The sequence below is a fragment of the Oryctolagus cuniculus genome, chromosome 9 (assembly GCF_964237555.1).
Source record: "Oryctolagus cuniculus chromosome 9, mOryCun1.1, whole genome shotgun sequence".
Taxonomy (NCBI): Eukaryota; Metazoa; Chordata; class Mammalia; order Lagomorpha; family Leporidae; genus Oryctolagus; species Oryctolagus cuniculus.
Window position 1 is genome coordinate 106,979,885 of NC_091440.1, and position 17,069 is coordinate 106,996,953.

General features: G+C 39.3%; 1 protein-coding gene across 1 annotated transcript; it reads left to right on the forward strand.

Moving 5' to 3' along the window:
- The first annotated feature begins 684 nt into the window (after positions 1-684).
- On the forward strand, positions 685-6,520 carry LOC103348990 (natural killer cells antigen CD94). Its single transcript, XM_070048450.1, has 8 exons — positions 685-822; positions 1,114-1,214; positions 1,306-1,398; positions 2,026-2,118; positions 2,262-2,324; positions 4,342-4,493; positions 5,551-5,654; positions 6,226-6,520. The coding sequence occupies exons 3-8, from the start codon at positions 1,392-1,394 to the stop codon at positions 6,335-6,337; spliced, it is 531 nt and encodes a 176-aa protein (XP_069904551.1). The 5' UTR covers positions 685-822; positions 1,114-1,214; positions 1,306-1,391; the 3' UTR covers positions 6,338-6,520.
- Positions 6,521-17,069: the final 10,549 nt, after the last annotated feature.

The window sequence follows — 17,069 nt, forward strand, 5'->3', positions numbered from 1 at the left end:
TCTGATTCAACCTTTTTGACTTTTGCTGGCCATGACTGGGTTAATGAGACATGGAAATATAGACCACTTGATGCTAAAGAAAAGAAAGGAAACTCTGCAACATATGTAGGTACAGAGAGATGGACTTGATTTGTGCCTGGAGAAAGCCTGCCGGCTTTTCAAACTTCAGCATCCTTGGGCAAGATACTTAGCTCTATTATGCCTCATTTTTTTCACTGGGTTTGGTGTTGTGGCATAGTGGGTAAAGCCTCTGCCTGTAAGGCCGGCATCCCATATGTGCTCTGGATTGAGTCCCAACTGCTCCACTTCTTTTTTTTCATATTTTTCCTTTTTTTTTTTCTTCCAGAAACCTTCTATTTTAGGCATACAAGCTTCATGCATCTCGTAAATACAACTTTAGGAATATAGTGATTCTTCCTACCTTACCCTCCCATCTGCCCTCTCTTCCACTCCTTTTTCTCCTCATCTCCTATTCCCATTCTTTTTTTTTTTTTTTACTGAGATTTGTTTTCAGTTAACTTTATACACACAAGTTTAACCCTACACTATGTACAGAGTTCAACAAATAGCATTAAAAAAAAAAAAAACAACCTCGACTTCTGATCTAGTTCCCTACTCATGGCTTGGGAAAAACAGTGAAATATGTCCCAAGAGTTTGTACCCCTGCTTCCATATGGTAGATCTGGGTGAAGCTCCTGGAGCCTGGCTTCAGCCTAACTCAGCCCCGGCTATTGTGGCCATCCGAGGAATGAATCAGCGGATGGAAGATCCCTCTCTCCGTCTTTCTCTCTCTCTGCCCTGCTCTCTGTAACTTTCAAATAAGTAAATACAACTTTTAAAAAAAAGTTTTCTCCTTGGTAACACAAGGATGTTTATGTATCTTTACATCATTTCAGAAGCAAATAAACTAACTGATGCCAGGTGCTTTAAATTGTGTTTAGCACAAATTAAATCATAAATACTTTTTAGTATTAAAAGAAAAAAGTTGTGTTTGGAATTTTATTATGCTAGATTTACCTTTGATTTGCCTTTTACCACTTCCAAATAGCTTTGTAAGATAGCTTTGATGTTCAAACATTTTAAAAAGCTCTTTTTCACCTTCTTTTGTTCTAGGCAGAGTTCACATTATGATTGTGTGCTGAGGATTTCCTGTATTGTGGTTCCCAGAACATTTCAAGCACTTGTGATTTTGCTGTTTCTTGTTCATCCTATATGTAAGTATCACCAATGATTCAAGAACATCACTTAAATACACGATTTTTCTTTTTCTTTTTATATTACATTCTCAACTTTCGGATTCCATAGCCTCCAGCTCAGCTGCATGATCCTGCGCCGTTCTTAAACAAACACACCTGTGCCTGCACTGCACGGAGCTTGGAACATCAGTTCCCATGGCAGGTATGTGAACCCAGGCCCAAGGAGTTACCCATCTGTTGTTTACTCATCACACCTGGTCCAGAATGCGCCTAGGTCTTCTCTTCCCTGTACTCCCTCTACAAACCTCTCAGCAGGTGGACGTGTACCTGAGCAGAGCTCAGGTTGGGAGAGGGCACACTTCAAGGGGTGTTATTGTGACAGTGATGGAATGTGTGACACTTTTCATCTGATTTGTGACTTTGATACTTACCGGCTTTGATAACTTGACAAAATAACATTATTATTGGATCCCAAGTTTTCTCTGCTACCCAATGGGAGTCACATTATCGTGTGATTTTTATTGAGAGAATGAAGTAAATATCTGTTAGTAAACCCAAAAGATAGAACTTGGTGCTGTTGATTTCTTCTTCCTACAGATGTCTAAATTTCTGTGCCAACTTAACAAAAGAAATGGTGAATTTACCTTCTGAGAAAGAGCAGAAAGCAAAGTAAATGTGTGGATTATCCCACTGAAGAATGAGATGCATTACATAAAAATCTCGGCATTAGTTGGAGTTCTGAGTGGAATGTTTTCATTTTTTGTGGTTTCTGTGGCAAGGTGACTGTGTTACCCAGTGAAGTCATTACCTTGTCTGTTTTTCTCTACAGTTTCTCACACGACTTTGTGGAGGTTCATTTCTGGGATCTTGGGAGTAATATGTGTTTTGCTGATGGCTACTTTGGGAATTGTGTTGAAAAACTGTAAGTTTTTCTTGTCGAGTCAACATAAAGATTTAACGATGATGAAATCACTTAATAATAAAGATTCCACTTTACTAATGTAAAGTATTCATAATTTCACAAGCCAATAACTAATTAAGTGAATTTTTAATAACTTCTTGTAGCATTTGCTAAGCAGAGTAATCAGACAACCTTCTCTTCAGAGCCCATGATGGAACTCCAGGAAGGTAGGCTCCATACTTTCCATACTTTGGGAAACCTTATGATTGATAGAGGATAAATAAGATAATTAAATAGACAATTTCTATTATACATAAGAGGGTGACGAAATGTTATACTTAGTAATACAATTTGTGTACTAACTGGAGGATGGCCTCATTTCATTGTTCCCTAATGTACCAATGATTAAATTACACTGACTGTGCATCATTATCATAATTAACTAATCAAAAAAACAGTAGCCAGAAGTGACAGATATTTTTCCTATATGGGTGCTCATGATGAAGTAACAAATAAAAAATAGGCTACAATAAATATTACTGCAAATTCTAATTACATGTGCCTGTGTATTCATACCTTTTCATTGTACTTTTCTATGACTCAGAATATAGTGCCCAGATCTGCAATTATAAACCTTAGTTATCTAGTGAAAGCCAGCTCAAAGTTCAGCTTTTTGAATACATTAATATATACATTTCAAATTGCCTTCAAACTGTCATACTGTACTCTGTGATCATATAGCACTATATTTGTATCTTATCTCAAGGACTTCAGTACCATTCAATCGGCAAAGATTTGAGAGTATACCATGTGCCACAACTTTTATTACTGAGAATATGATATGTGGAAGAGAGCATCACTGGTAAACTATCTGGTTAGACTTAAACAGAATTGGTTTATTTGTCTTCATTTTTGAAAAATAAACTATCCAAGCATATAAGAATTATCTTGGAGCCAGCATTGTATACAGTGGGTCAGAACACTTCCTGCAGTGCCAGCATCCCATATTGGTGCTGGTTCAACTTCCAGCTGTTCTACTTCCAGTCCAGCTCCCTGCTAAAATACACATAGGAAAGCAACAGAAGATGGCTCAATTGTTTGGGCCCTTGCCACCCACATGGGAGACCCAGAGATGTGCTTGGCTCCTGGCTTTGGCCTGACTCAGCCCTGGCTGTTTTGGCCATTTGAGGAGTAAATTAGCTGCGTTTTGTTTGAAAGGAAGAGTTGCAGAGAGAGAGAAGGAGAGACAGAGCCAGGAGCTTCATCCAGGTTTCCCTTGTGGTGGCAGGGGCCCAAGCACTTGGGCCATCATCTTCTGCTTTCCCAGGTGCAAAAGTAGGAAGCTGGATTGAAAGTGGAGCAGTCAGGACTCAAATCAGCATTCATATGGGGTGCCTGCACTGTCGGAGGTGGCTTAACCTGCTTTACCATAATGCTGGCTTCAACATATCTTAAAAAAAGAGAACTATCCCAATGTACCATATTCTTTTCTTTTGAAAATATTGATTTATTTTCATTTGAAAACCAGAGAAAGGGAGAGAGATCTTAATTCTCTGGTTCATGCCTCAAATTCCTGCAACAGGCAGGGCTGGGCCAGGTCAAAGTCAGGAGCCTGGAACGCCATCTGGGTGTCCTACATGGGTAGCAGGGACACAGGTGCTTGAGCTGTCCTTTGATACCTCCCAGAGTAAACATTATCAGGAAGCTGGATCAGAAGCAGAGAAGCAAAGACTGGAGCCTGGCACTCAGATTTGAGATGCTGGTGTCACTAGTGGTGACTTAACTGCTGCACCAAACCCTGCTCTCATGTTCTTTTCTGATTCAGAGAATATGCTGAAACAGTTTTCTCCTTTTAATCTCTCTTTCATTTAGTTATCTCCTATTTATACTATTCAGCTTTGGGATGTTTTCCCAAAATTTTCTTCCAATTGTCTTTCATTTTATATTCTGATGTGTGCTATTTACACACAATGATGTTCTTCCATTTATTTACCCAAATTATCATTAAATAGAATTAATAAATGATTGGATGAGATATAATTCCAAATTTACCTTTAAATAATCTCTGTGAGGAGAAAGTGTCACAGTATTGTCTTCCAAACTTTATATATGATATGGATAGTGATTCTCAAGGAGTATTTGTAGAAGAAAATAAATAGCAAATTATTTTTGAATGATTAAGTAGCATTAAAAATATGGAAATTGCCAATGTCACCAGTTTTGTTCTATTTTTCTTTCTCTTAGGCCCTGACTGCTGTTCTTGTCCAGACGGGTGGATTGGGTATCAGTGCAACTGTTACTTCATTTCTAATGAAGCGAGAACTTGGGAAGACAGTAGGCATTTCTGTGCTGTTCAGAATTCCAGTCTACTTAAGCTCCAAAACAGAGATGAACTGGCATGTAGTAAATTCTAGTTTCCCCCTTTTTATTTTTAAAAAAGGATGTATTATTTACTAATATGAAGCAGATTTCATACAGTTCATAGATAAAATTCTGAGAATATAACGATACTTTCCTCCCTCTGCCCTTCCCTCTTTCCCTCACTCTCTCCTCCAATAACATATTTTGAATTTGCTTTAGTCACAGGCATAATGCTCCACTAAACAAACGGTTCAAGTCCAAAAGTATAAAATCACTGTTCAGCAGGAATATAGACAAGGGCTATAAACAATAATCAAATCCAAAGATATTAATTTTACTCATATACATTAGATTTTTTGTATTCTCTATATTTGTTACCATAATCCCTACTTTTTCTTTGTTCCAGAAAAATAGACTCTTGGTGAATTGAATACTTTGATTCAAGTCTTTAATTCAGTAGTAAATGGATGGTTATATTTGAATTAATGATGTATGGATTACACATGCCTTGAAACATTATAAGATGTACATAAAATTGCTCAAAGATTTACATCATAGTGATAAAAATCAAGAGTGATAGCATATAAAGTACAAGAAATGTTTCAGGGATAAATCAAAGAAAAAATAATAAATCATCATTTATACCAATTTTGTTCAAAGAACCAAGTAAATGAGAATAATTTTCAGTTCTTCCAATAGAGTTTATAATTTCTTTTATAATTATAATTTTTTTCATCTTTCTGGGTTTATAATGTAGAACTGATATAGAGAGTGTTCATAAAAATTATTCGGTTCTTATGAAAACACTCTCCGCTTGAAGAATTTAATGCTGTGTAGGTTGCATAAATTATATTCATGCAATTTACCCTTCAAGTTATTGTTAATTTTGAATAAAATTTGATCATTGATACCCTATGAAGGAAGAGTTTTTTGATAATTTGAGACATGTGACTATACCTTTTAAATTAGAATCTAGAGACGTTTTCAGTTGGTGTGATAGAAGGCTGAATCTTATTCTGAACACTGTCTTAAAAGTATGTTATTCCAGAGTAGTTTAAAATTCGGGTGACACGTTTTTCTGTCTTTACGCAGAGTTTTTGGAACCACAGTCAACACTTTTACTGGATTGGACTCTCCTATAGGGAGGAACATGGTGCCTGGTTGTGGGAGGATGACTCTGCTGTCTCCCAGCATCTGTACGTTTCTGTCAGTCAAGGCCATTTTTGCTCTTTGTGAATTTATTACTGGATCTGACTAACCAAGGTGACACCCAGGATCACTCTCCCTTCCATAAACTATGTAGAGAATGGGATTATAGCAAAGAGGATAAGCATAACAGAATAACAATCTGAGTTTCATCCATAACATTCAAGTTTAGGCTCAAGTGACATGAAAGTTAATATAGTCATGCTAATCTAAGAACTTTTGATGTATACTTTGCTTTTGCCCTGCTACAAATACTAGATCAGCCAACACATCTTAAACAAAGCAGAGTGAAACACAGCACACATCAGAACACTAATGATATAAAACACATAAAAAAAGCATTCTGGCTTCAATGCTATTGATCATTCAAGGAATAACTTGAGTTTTTTGGCTGCGTTATACTCTCACATCATGAAAATGATGGTCATGCAAAGAAAAAATGGCTTAATATGTCAATATTTGATTTAAATGCTGTTAAAATTCTATAATTTATTTAAAAGATAATCCCTGGATACCCTCATTTTCTTTTCTTACATGTTAACACTTTCTTCTTTATTTCAGATTTCCAATGTTTCAAGGTTTAACTCCAAAGAGCTGCATCCTGTATAGCCCAAGAAAAAATGTTTTGAGTGAAGACTGTAAAAGTAGTTGTTATTATATCTGTAAGAAATAGCTTATTTAGGTGCTCTTGAGACAATGGGAGTGAGCAATAAAGATTCAGGATTACTGAGAACTGTGCCTTTATCATAATACTAATAATCTATTATTGGGGTCTATAAAATGTTTCCAACTGTGTCTTGTCATACAACTTTCTTTTTAAAATTTTTTTTATTTAATAAATGTGAATTTACAAAGTGCAACTTTTGTATTGTTGTGGCTTCCCCCTGCCCCAACCTCCCTCCCTCCCGCGGCCCTCTCCTCTCCCTCTCCCTCTCCCATCCCGCCCTTCATCGAGTTTCATTTTCAATTACCTTCGTATACAGAAGATCAACTTAGTATACACTAAGCAAGGATTTCAACAGGCTGCCCTCACACAACCGCACAAGGTATAGGGTATTGTTTGACTAGTAGTGTTGTCTTTAAGTTTCATAGTAAAACACATTAAGGACAGAGATCCTACATGGGGAGCATGTACCCAGTGACTCCCGTTGTTGATTTAACAATTGGCACTCTTATTTATGACGTCAGCAATCACCCGAGGCTCTTGCCATGAGCTGTCTAGGCTATGGAAGCCCCTTGAGTTCACCAACTCTGAACTTGTTGAGTCAAGGCCATTATCACAGTGGAGGTTCCTTCCTCCCTTCAGAGAAAGGCGCCTCCCTCCTTGATGGCCTGTTCCTTCTGCTGGGGTCTTGTTCACCAGGATCTTTCATTTAGGTTGTTTTTGCCACCGTGTCATGGCTTTCCATGCCTGTGAGACTCCCATGGGCTTTTTAGCCAGATCCGAATGCCCCAAGGGTTGATTCTGAGGCTGGAGTGCTGCCATTCTATGAGTCTGCTGTGTGTCCTGCTTCCCCTGCAGGATCATTCTCTCCTTTTTAATTCTATCCTTCATTATTTGCTTACACTGATCTTATTTGTGAAATCTCTTTGACACTTACCCTATCTTTTTGATCGGTTGTGTACTTAAACTTATCACTTTACCAAGTGCGCTGGCATTGGTACCTGCCTCCTTGGTAAGATTGAGTTGAAATCCCCTGGCACATTTCTAGTTCCACCATTGGAGGTAAGTCCAAGTGAGCATGTGCCGACCTATATATCTCCTCCCTCTCTTATTCCCACTCCTATGTTTAACAGAGATCACTTTTCTGTTAATTTTAAACGCCTAAGAATGACTGTGTATTGATTACAGAGTTCAACCAGTGGTATTAAGTAGAACAAACAGAGCAGCAGCAACAACAACAACAACAACAACTACTACTAAAAGGAATAAAATAGTAAGTTGTTCCTCAACAGTGTAGACAAGGGCTGATCATGTCATTGTCTCGCATAGTGTCCATTTCACTTCAATGGGTATCATTTTCGATGCTCATTTAGTTGCCATCAATCAGGGAGAACATATGATATTTGTCCTTTTTGGACTGGCTTATTTCACTCAGCATGATATTTTCCAGATTCCTCCATTTTGTTGTAAATGACCTATAGTGTTCCATAGAGTACATATCCCATAGTTTCTTTATCCAGTCATCCGTTGATGGACATTTAGGTTGATTCCATGTCTTAGCTATTGTGAATTGAGCTGCAACAAATATTGTGGTGCAAATGGCTCTTTTTTTCTCCCCAGGCCACAGCAGAGAGCTGGACTGGAAGAGGAGCAACCAGGACAGAACCAACGCCCCAACTGGGACTAGCACCGCAGGTGGAGGATTAGCCTAGTGAGCTGCGGCGCCGGCAAGAGACACTTTCATGTGCATTGAAGATCTTATTTTCATTTGTGAATGTTATGTGTCTGATACTACACAGTTCTCCTGTGTGTATGTGTGTGTGTGTGTGTGTGTGTGTGTGTGTAGGGGGCAACTCATTTTCCTGAGGAATTTCTGAATAAATTAAAGAAAGGGTGGGAAAAATGAATCCTATGCCTGTGACCTGTATTACATTTCCCTGACCTCACAGCTAGCAAAAGCAAAATCCTCTTTATATTTTTTGCATGCACATCTTAAGAAATTTGTAGTAAAACTCTTTTATAATTTCAAATTTCAGTTCAATAATTAAGAACTCCTAGCTCACTTTTCATATACAGAGTCAGGAAGAGAAAAGGTCTTCCTAAATTTTGTCTTTCAGAATATTACACAATTATAAATTGAACTGTTTGCCTTCGTGTATGGAGATTGCACTTAAATGGCACAATGAAACATACAGGATATAGTTCACATGTTCAAACTGTACTAAGAAAATTTACATGCTTATCTCTAGAAATTTGGGATGTTTTAGCTTATTTATTCATACTATTACAAAATAATACATTTTCAATTAAAATTTTAAATATAGTAGAGCTCCCACATATAAGAGAGTACATGTGCTGTTTGTCTTTGATTCTAGTCTCTCAACATAATGTCCTTCAGTTCCAAACATTTTTATACAAATGATAGAATTTCATTCTTTTCTATAGCTGAATACTATTCAATTGTATATGTGTAACACATTTTCTTTATCCATTCATCTCGTAATGGACACATTGGTTGATTCCCGTGAACAGTGCTGCTATATATATGATGATGCAGATATCTCTCTGATGCAGTGTGCTCATGTTGGGTATATACCCAGAAGTGGGATTGCTAGAACACAGGGCAAGTCTATTTCTAGTTTTCAAAGAAATATCCATACTGTTTTCCCACCAACAGTGTATAAGAATTTCTCTTTCTCCAATTGTTGCCAGCATTTGTTACTATCTTTTTGATAATAGCCATTCTGACAGTGGTGAGGTGATATTTCATATGTATTCTCCCTTATATGTGAGAGCTAAAATGAAAAAAAAAAAACAAAAATAAAACATAAATGTTTGTGTACATCAGTTTTTGCTGCATATACAGTGTTTTGTCATACTTTGTTTTAAATCTCTATCAAAAATTAAGAATTGTGAAATAATACTATACTTTTAATCAATTTGTCGCTATTTTAGAATTTACTTTATATGAGTGAATTTGAACATCTTTTTATTTGATTATTGTTTATAGCCCTTTCTAATTCCCTGCTGGACTTTGATAGTTTTAAAATTAAAAATGTTGCCTGAATATAAATAAAATAAGCAATGTAGTATAGACAATCTTGTGATGAAACCCAGGAGTTTTTGCACCATCTATCCCATTTCTCTGTCTTCCGCCCATAAGATAGTTCTTTCTGCTTTTGTTTGCTTCTTGACATGATTTTCTCTGAACCAAAGCTAGTCTACTTTCATCTTTTTTCCTGGGATGAATCCCTAATGTTTTCATTGGGCCACACTCGAGTAATGTAGGTTCATGTGATTACTTTGCTTTATCATCACCCTAGCAGGTGCTCAGAGCTCAGTCTTCATCTTTTTTTTTTTTTTTTCTGAGAACTCATGAACGTTCACTGCAGATGCAAGGGTAGTGAGAAAACAGAAGGTTATGAATGTGATGGATAATGTCTAACTTCAGAGACTACTCTATGCCAAAAACTGTCTCCACTGAGAAAAGAAAATTGCTCTTCCCTCCTGGTTGTAGCTCAGATGTTATTCTTTGGCCTGGTATAATTTCAGGGCGTTTTGGTGGAAGGTGCTGGATTGAATGAAGAATACTGGTCATCCAAGGCTGCATCTTTCTCACAGCATGGAGCCATCATATTAGTCACACCTGGTAAAGGCCCATCAGACCTGTTGTATTTTATTAAATTTTCTTCCCAGTGTTCTCTATTTTTCTTCATCCTGAATCTAGCTTTGTAATATTTGGGAAAGACTACTTCTTTTTTAAGAAGAAGATTTGTTTATTTGAAATGCAGAGTTAGAGAGAGAGAGAGAGGGAGAGCATGGTTGGGCCTGGGCCAGGCTGAAACCAGGAGCCAGGAACTCCATTCATGTTTCCCACATGGGTACAGAGGCCTAAGCACTTGCGCCATCCTCTGCTGCTTTCCCAGGCACACTAACAGGGAGTTGGATTGGAAGTGGAGCAGCCAGGACTCAAACCAGCACTCGTGAGGGATAATAGGTGGTGGCTTAAGCCTCTGCCACCACAGTGCCAGCCCCAAACATCTTTTTTTTTTAATTAAAAAATTATTCTGTGGGAAAGAGATAAACGTGTGTGTGTGTGTGTGTGAGAGAGAGAGAGAGAGAGAGAGAGAGAAAGAGAGAGAGAGGAAAACTCCCATCTGCTGGTTCACTGGTTCACTCTCTGAATGCCCACAATGGCTGGGGCTGCACCAGGCCTGGAGCCAATAGCCAGCAGCCAGCAGCCATTAAGTCAGGAACACAATTCAGTTCTCCCTCAATGGTGACTGGAATGCAGCCGCTTGATCCATCACTGCTGCCTCCCACAGTGTGCATTAGCAAGAAGCTGGAGTCCAGTGTTAGAGTCAAGAATCAAAATGAGGCATTCCAGTGTGGGAGCTGGGCATCTTAACCATTAGGCTAAACACTCACTATTGATCATATAGATAGGATTAAGTGTCACCTCCAAGACTTCTGTTATGCACCTGTGTGGGACTTTCTACCAATCTACATTTTCCTCTGAGATTTCTGGTGTACTCTCTGGAGAGATTCATTATTATTATTCTTGCTCTCTCTTTTCTTTCTCCTCCTTCTCCTTCTTCTAATTATAATTTTTCTTCTTATAATTCTTCCTCCTCCTCCTCTTCTTCTTTGTTACTGTCAAGTAGGTTAACGTATATGTAAGGATTATTTTGTGTTTTCTTCGATGTAGTGCTTCTTTGTGGGTTTTTAAAAATATTTATTTATTTGAAAGGCAGAGTTACAGAGAGGCAGAGAGAGAGAGAGAAAGAGAGAGAGAGAGAGATAGAGAGAGAGAGAGAGTCTTCCATCTGCTGATTCACTCCCCAGATGGCCGTAATGGCAGGAGCTGCACTGAATTGAAGCTAGGAACTGGGAGCTTCTTCCAGGTCTCCCATGCAGGTGTAGAGGTCCAAGACTTGGGCCGTCTTCTACTGCTTTCCCAGGCCACAGCAGAGAGTTGGATTGGAAGTGGAGCAGCTGGGACTTCCAGTGCCCATATGGGATGCCGGCACTGCAGGTGGTAGCTTTACCAGCTGAGTCACAGCACTGGCCCTTGTGTTTTTTAATCATCATTATTATTTATTTAAAATTTTCAGTTAAGTTTTTTATTTTCAGTTGAACTAGAATATTATCTTTTAAAAATTTTCAAGTACTGTTTATCTAATATTCTTCTTAAAAATTATTACACATGTTAATAAACATAATTGTATACATTTATGGGATGCAGTGTGAAATTTCAACACATGCATCCAATGTGTACTGAACAAATCAAGACATTAGCATTTCTGTCTCTTGTGATTGCATTATGATTGAAAATTTGGAGCTCTTTTCTCCCCTTTGTACAGAAAATACACACTATGTTATTGTGAACTACAGTGACCTCACTGTGCTGTGTAGCACTAGGAACTTACCCCTTCTCTCTAGCTGTGTTTAGGGACATGCTATCCAACGTCTCTCTATTCTTCCTTCTAGCCTCTAGTAATTACTGTTCTGTGTTCAGATCAAGTGGTTTTAGCTCCCACATATGAAGGAGAGCATGTAGTATTTGTCTTTCTGTCTGGATTTTTTTTAATTATCATAATGTCTTCCAGTTCTATCCATTTAACTGCAAATGACAAGATTTCATTGCTTCTTTTGGCTGAATAACCCTTGGTATGTATATGTTACATTTTCTTTAACCATTCATCTGTTGATGGAAATCTTGGTTGATTCTGTATTTTTTTAAAACTTTTATTTAATAAATATAAATTTCCAAAGTACAACTTTTGGATTATAGTGGGTTTTTCCCACCATAACCTCCCTCCCATCCACAACCATCCCATTTCCCATTCCCTCTCCCATCCCATTCACATCAAATTTCATTTTCATTTTCTTTTTTTTTTTGACAGGCAGAGTTAGTGAGAGAGAGAGACAGAGAGAAAGATCTTCCTTCCATAGGTTCACCCCCCAAAGGCCGCCACAGCCGGCGCACTGCGCTGATATGAAGCCAGGAGCCAGGTGCTTCCTCCTGGTCTCCCATGCGGGTGCAGAGCCCAAACACCTGGGCCATCCTCCACTGCCTTCCTGGGCCACAGCAAAGAGCTGGACTGGAAGAGGAGCAACCAGGACAGAACCGGCGCCCCAACTGGGACTAGAACCTGGGATGCTGGCACCGCAGGTGGAGGATTAGCCTAGTGAGCTGTGGTGCTGGCCAAGATTCATTTTCAATTATCTTTAAATACAGAAGATCAATTTAGTATATATTAAGTAAAGATTTCAACAGTTTGCACCCACACAGAAATACAAAGTATAAAGTACTGTTTGAATACTAGTTATGCTGTTAATTCACATAGTACAACACATTAAGAACAGAGATCATACATGGGAAGTAAATGTACAGTGACTCCTGTTGTTGATTTAACAATTGACACTCTTATTTATGAAGTCAGTAATCACCTGAGGCTCTTTCATGAGCTTCCAAGGCTATGGGAGCCTCTTGAGTTCACAAACTTCAATCTTATTTAGACAAGGCCATACTCAAAGTGGGAGTTCTTTCCTCCCTTCAGAGAAAGGTACCTCCTTTGATGTCCCATACTTTCCGCTGGGATCTTACTCCCAGAGATCTTTCATTTAGGTCACTTTTTTTTTTGCCAGGGTGTCTTGGCTTTCCATGCCTAAAATACTCTCATGGGCTCTTCAGCCAGATCGGAATGCCTTAAGGGCTGATTCTGAGGCCAGAGTGCTGTTTAGGACATTTGCCATTCTATGAGTCTGCTGTGTATCCCGCTTCCCATGTTGGATTGTTTTCTCCCTTTATTATTCTATCAGTTAGTATTAGCAGACACTAGTCTTGTTTATGTGATCCCTTTGACTCTTAGACCTATCAGTATGATCAATTGTGAACTGAAATTGATCATTTTGACTAGTGAGATGGCATTGATACATGCAACCTTGATGGGATTGTATTGGAATTCCCTGGCACATTTCTAACTCCACTATTTGGGGCAAGTCCGATTGAGCATGTCCCAAATTGTACATCTCCTACCTCTCATATTCTCAATCTAATATTTAACAGGGATCACTTTTCAGTTAAATTTAAACACCTAAGAATAACTGTGTGTTAATTACAGAGTTCAACCAATAGTATTATGTAGAACAAAAAAAGTGCTAAATGGGATAAAGTATTAAATTGTACATCAACAGTCAGTACAAGGGCTGATCATGTCACTGTTTCTCATAGTGTCCATTTCACTTCAATAGGTTTCCTTTTTGGTGCTCAGTTAGTTGTCACTGATCAGGTAGAACATATGATATTTGTCCATTTGGGACTGGGTTATTTCACTCAGCATAATGTTTTCCAGATTCCTCCATTTTGTTGCAAATGATCAGATTTCATTTTTTTTTACTGCTGTATAGTATTCTATACAGTACATGTCCCATAATTTTTTTACCCAGTCTACTTTGATGGGCACTTAGCTTGATTCCAGGTCTTAGCTATTGTGAATTGAGCTGCAGTAACATTAAGGTGCAGGCAGCTTTTTTGTTTGCCAATTTAATTTCCTTTGGGTAAATTCCAAGGAGTGGGATGGCTGGGCTGTATGGTAGGGTTATATTCAGGTTTCTGAGGAATCTCCAGACTGATTTCCATAGTGGCTTTACCAGTTTGCATCCCACCAACAGTGGGTTAGTGTCCCTTTTCCCCCACATCCTCGCCAGCATCTGTTGTTGGTAGATTTCTGAATGTGAGCCATTCTAACCTGCCAGACCCGCCAGACCCGCAGGACCCACCGGACCCGCCGGAGCCGCAGAGCCTGCGCACCAGCGCTGGAAGGGGAGGTGAGCTAAAAACCTCTCTCGGTAACCCGAGACATTGGCGGGGAAAGGCAAAAAAGCCTGCAGAACGAGGCCTGAAACCCTATTGGGGAAAGTTCACCAGGCTGGCTGGAGGAGAGAAAAAAATCAAATAAATAGGGGGAACCTGCACAGACATTTAGCCTCTCTCTCCACCCACCTTACAAAGCCGAGCAAGACAAAGGGCAGGCGCCATTTTACGTAAGAAAAGCGGTGCTCGCCATTTTGCATATGTAAAGCAGGTGTCTCTCATTAGCCAAGCAGAAAAACCTGACTCTGGTAAGCAAACGAATACCCACAGGGGCCAGATTTCATACATCAACTACTCTCAATTCCACTCAGCTGTTGGCATGGTATATCTTTTTCCAGCCTTTCACTTTCGGTCTGTATGGATCTTTATTGGAAAGATGTGTTTCTTGTAAGCAGCAAATAGATGGGTTTTGTTCCTTAACCCAATCAGCCAATCGGTGTCTTTTAACTGGGCAGTTCAGGCCATTAACATTCAATGTGACTATTGATAAGTAGTAGCTTTGCCCTGCCATTTGCCAAAGATATTTTCTGATATATGTTTTGAACTTCCTGTGATCTTTTGGTGTGAGATTTCCTTCCTTTACCTTCTTTCATATTGATGACCATGTTTCTTTGTTTCTGTGTGTAACACATCTTTAAGCATCTTTTGAAGGGCTGGATGAGTGGCGACAAATTCTTTCAATTTCTGTTTGTTGTGAAAGGTCTTTATTTCACCTTCATTCACAAATGAGAGCTTTGCAGGATATAATATTCTGGGCTGGCAGTTTTTCTGTCTTAGTACCTGGGCTATATCTCGCCATTCCCTCCTAGCTTGTAGGGTTTTTGATGAAAAGTCAGCTGTGAGTCTGATTGGAGATCCTCTGAGAGTAATCTGATGTTTCTCTCTTGCACATTTTAGGATCTTTTCTTTATGTTTCACTGTTTCTTGTTCTACTAGTTTCTGCGTTTCATTTTGATTCCTCCTTAAGGTTTCATTTTCATGAGAGAGATTTTCTATCCTTTCCAGTAAGGATTTCTGTAGTTCAAGAATTTGTTTTTGAAAACTTCTAAATGTTCTTATCATAAATTTTTTGAAATCTGTATCTTGCATTTCTTCTATGTCATCATCTTCATAATCTTGGCTTGGGATGTCTTGTTTATTTGGGGGTGTCATAATGTCTTCCTTGTTCTTGTTTCCTTGGTTTCTGCATTTGTTGCTTGGCATTGTGGAGATATTCTTTGGATTCTTCTTCCCTTGCTGTGGTGGTTTTTTCTTGTTATACTATGACTGTATTAAGTGGACTGTCTGTTTTTGATGGAGCCTTAGAGGCTTGAGATGGGTGTGGCCAGAGAGCTTTGTTTGGTTCTTCAGGGTTAAGGATGTGCCAAAGGTGACACACCCATGTTAGGCATGGTAAATCTCTCTCTCTCTCTCTGATTCAGAAGGGAAGTAATTCCACACAGCTGAGCGGAATTGAAGGTAGTCAGCTTCTGATCTCTGGCTCCTGTGGGTATAATATTCGCCTGCTCTTTCCCAAGGACCACACAGGGAATCTGTTCTGCCCTCGGTGTGGGTTCAAATTCTCCTGTAGTCTTCCACTGGGTTGGCAAGGTTACCAAATTGTAGTGTCTCTGGAGAGTACTCACGTGAATTCCGTGAGTTCTCTCACCCACCGTCTCTTTTTTCACAGTCTCAGTTTATTAGCTCCACACATTCACTGTGTCCTAACCACCTGTTATTTCACACCCCCCCACCCCCCAGAGTCAGGTTTTTCTGCTAAGCTGAGGGCGGGCGCAGCCCTGAGGTTGCACAGCTTTTATGTATGTCCAAAATGGTGCTTGCTCTTTGTCTTGCTCGCCTTTGAGAGGTGAGTGGAGAGAGAGAGACTCGTGTCCGTACTGGTTTCTTATTTTTTCCTCTCTTCTCTAGTTAGCCTGGTGAACTTTCCCCCATGGGGCTTCAAGCCTTGTTCCCTCTAGGCTCCTCCTTCCGCTTTCCCACTGGGGTCTCCAGCTACTGAGGTTCAGCTCACTTTGCATTCCAGCTCTGGTGCATAGATTCCATGGCTGGTGTCCTGAGCCATGGGCTCCTGCACCCTCCATGCAGGTCCACCATGAATCACTAGTTCTGGAAGAGTTTCCTCTGCTGTTTCTTCCCCAAGTCTTCCTTGAACCTGCATTATCTCCACTTTTATTAAACTGTCTCTTCCGGGACTATCAGTGTACTCCCTTCCTATTCCACCATCTTGCCCGACCCCTGTTTATTTCTTCTTCAAGAATACCTGGAGGGGCTGGTGCTGTGGCATAGTGGGTAAAGCTGCCGCCTGCAGTGCCATATAGGCACCGGTTTGAGTCCGAGTTGCTCCACTTCTGATCCAGCTGTCTGCTATGGCTTGGGAAAGCAGTAGAAGATGGCCCAAATGCTTGGGCCCCTGCACCCATGTGGGAGACCCTGAAGAAGCGCCAGCCATTGCAGCCTTCTGGTGAGTGAACCAGCATATGGAAGACCTCTTTCTCTCTTTTTGCCTCGCCTCTCTGTAACTCTACCTTTTAAATGAATGAATAAACCTTTAAAAAATCAGTTAAGATCATTAAACCAAATTATAAAAAAAGAACACCTAGAAAATGATACAAAATAAGGAACATGAAAAGAAAAGACAACTGATTGGGAATTAACACTGTGTTTATTCACATCAAAAATTCACCTGGAGATGGCAAGCAATAGACGGGTAAGTGTTAAAGAATACAATACAAAAATACTTAAATATGTATATATATTTATATGTGATATATGTATATATACATATGAAAATTAACACACACATCACACACACATAAATATAGAATTAAGTATGTTGAGTGTGATAGTGACAGTTCAGGCAGA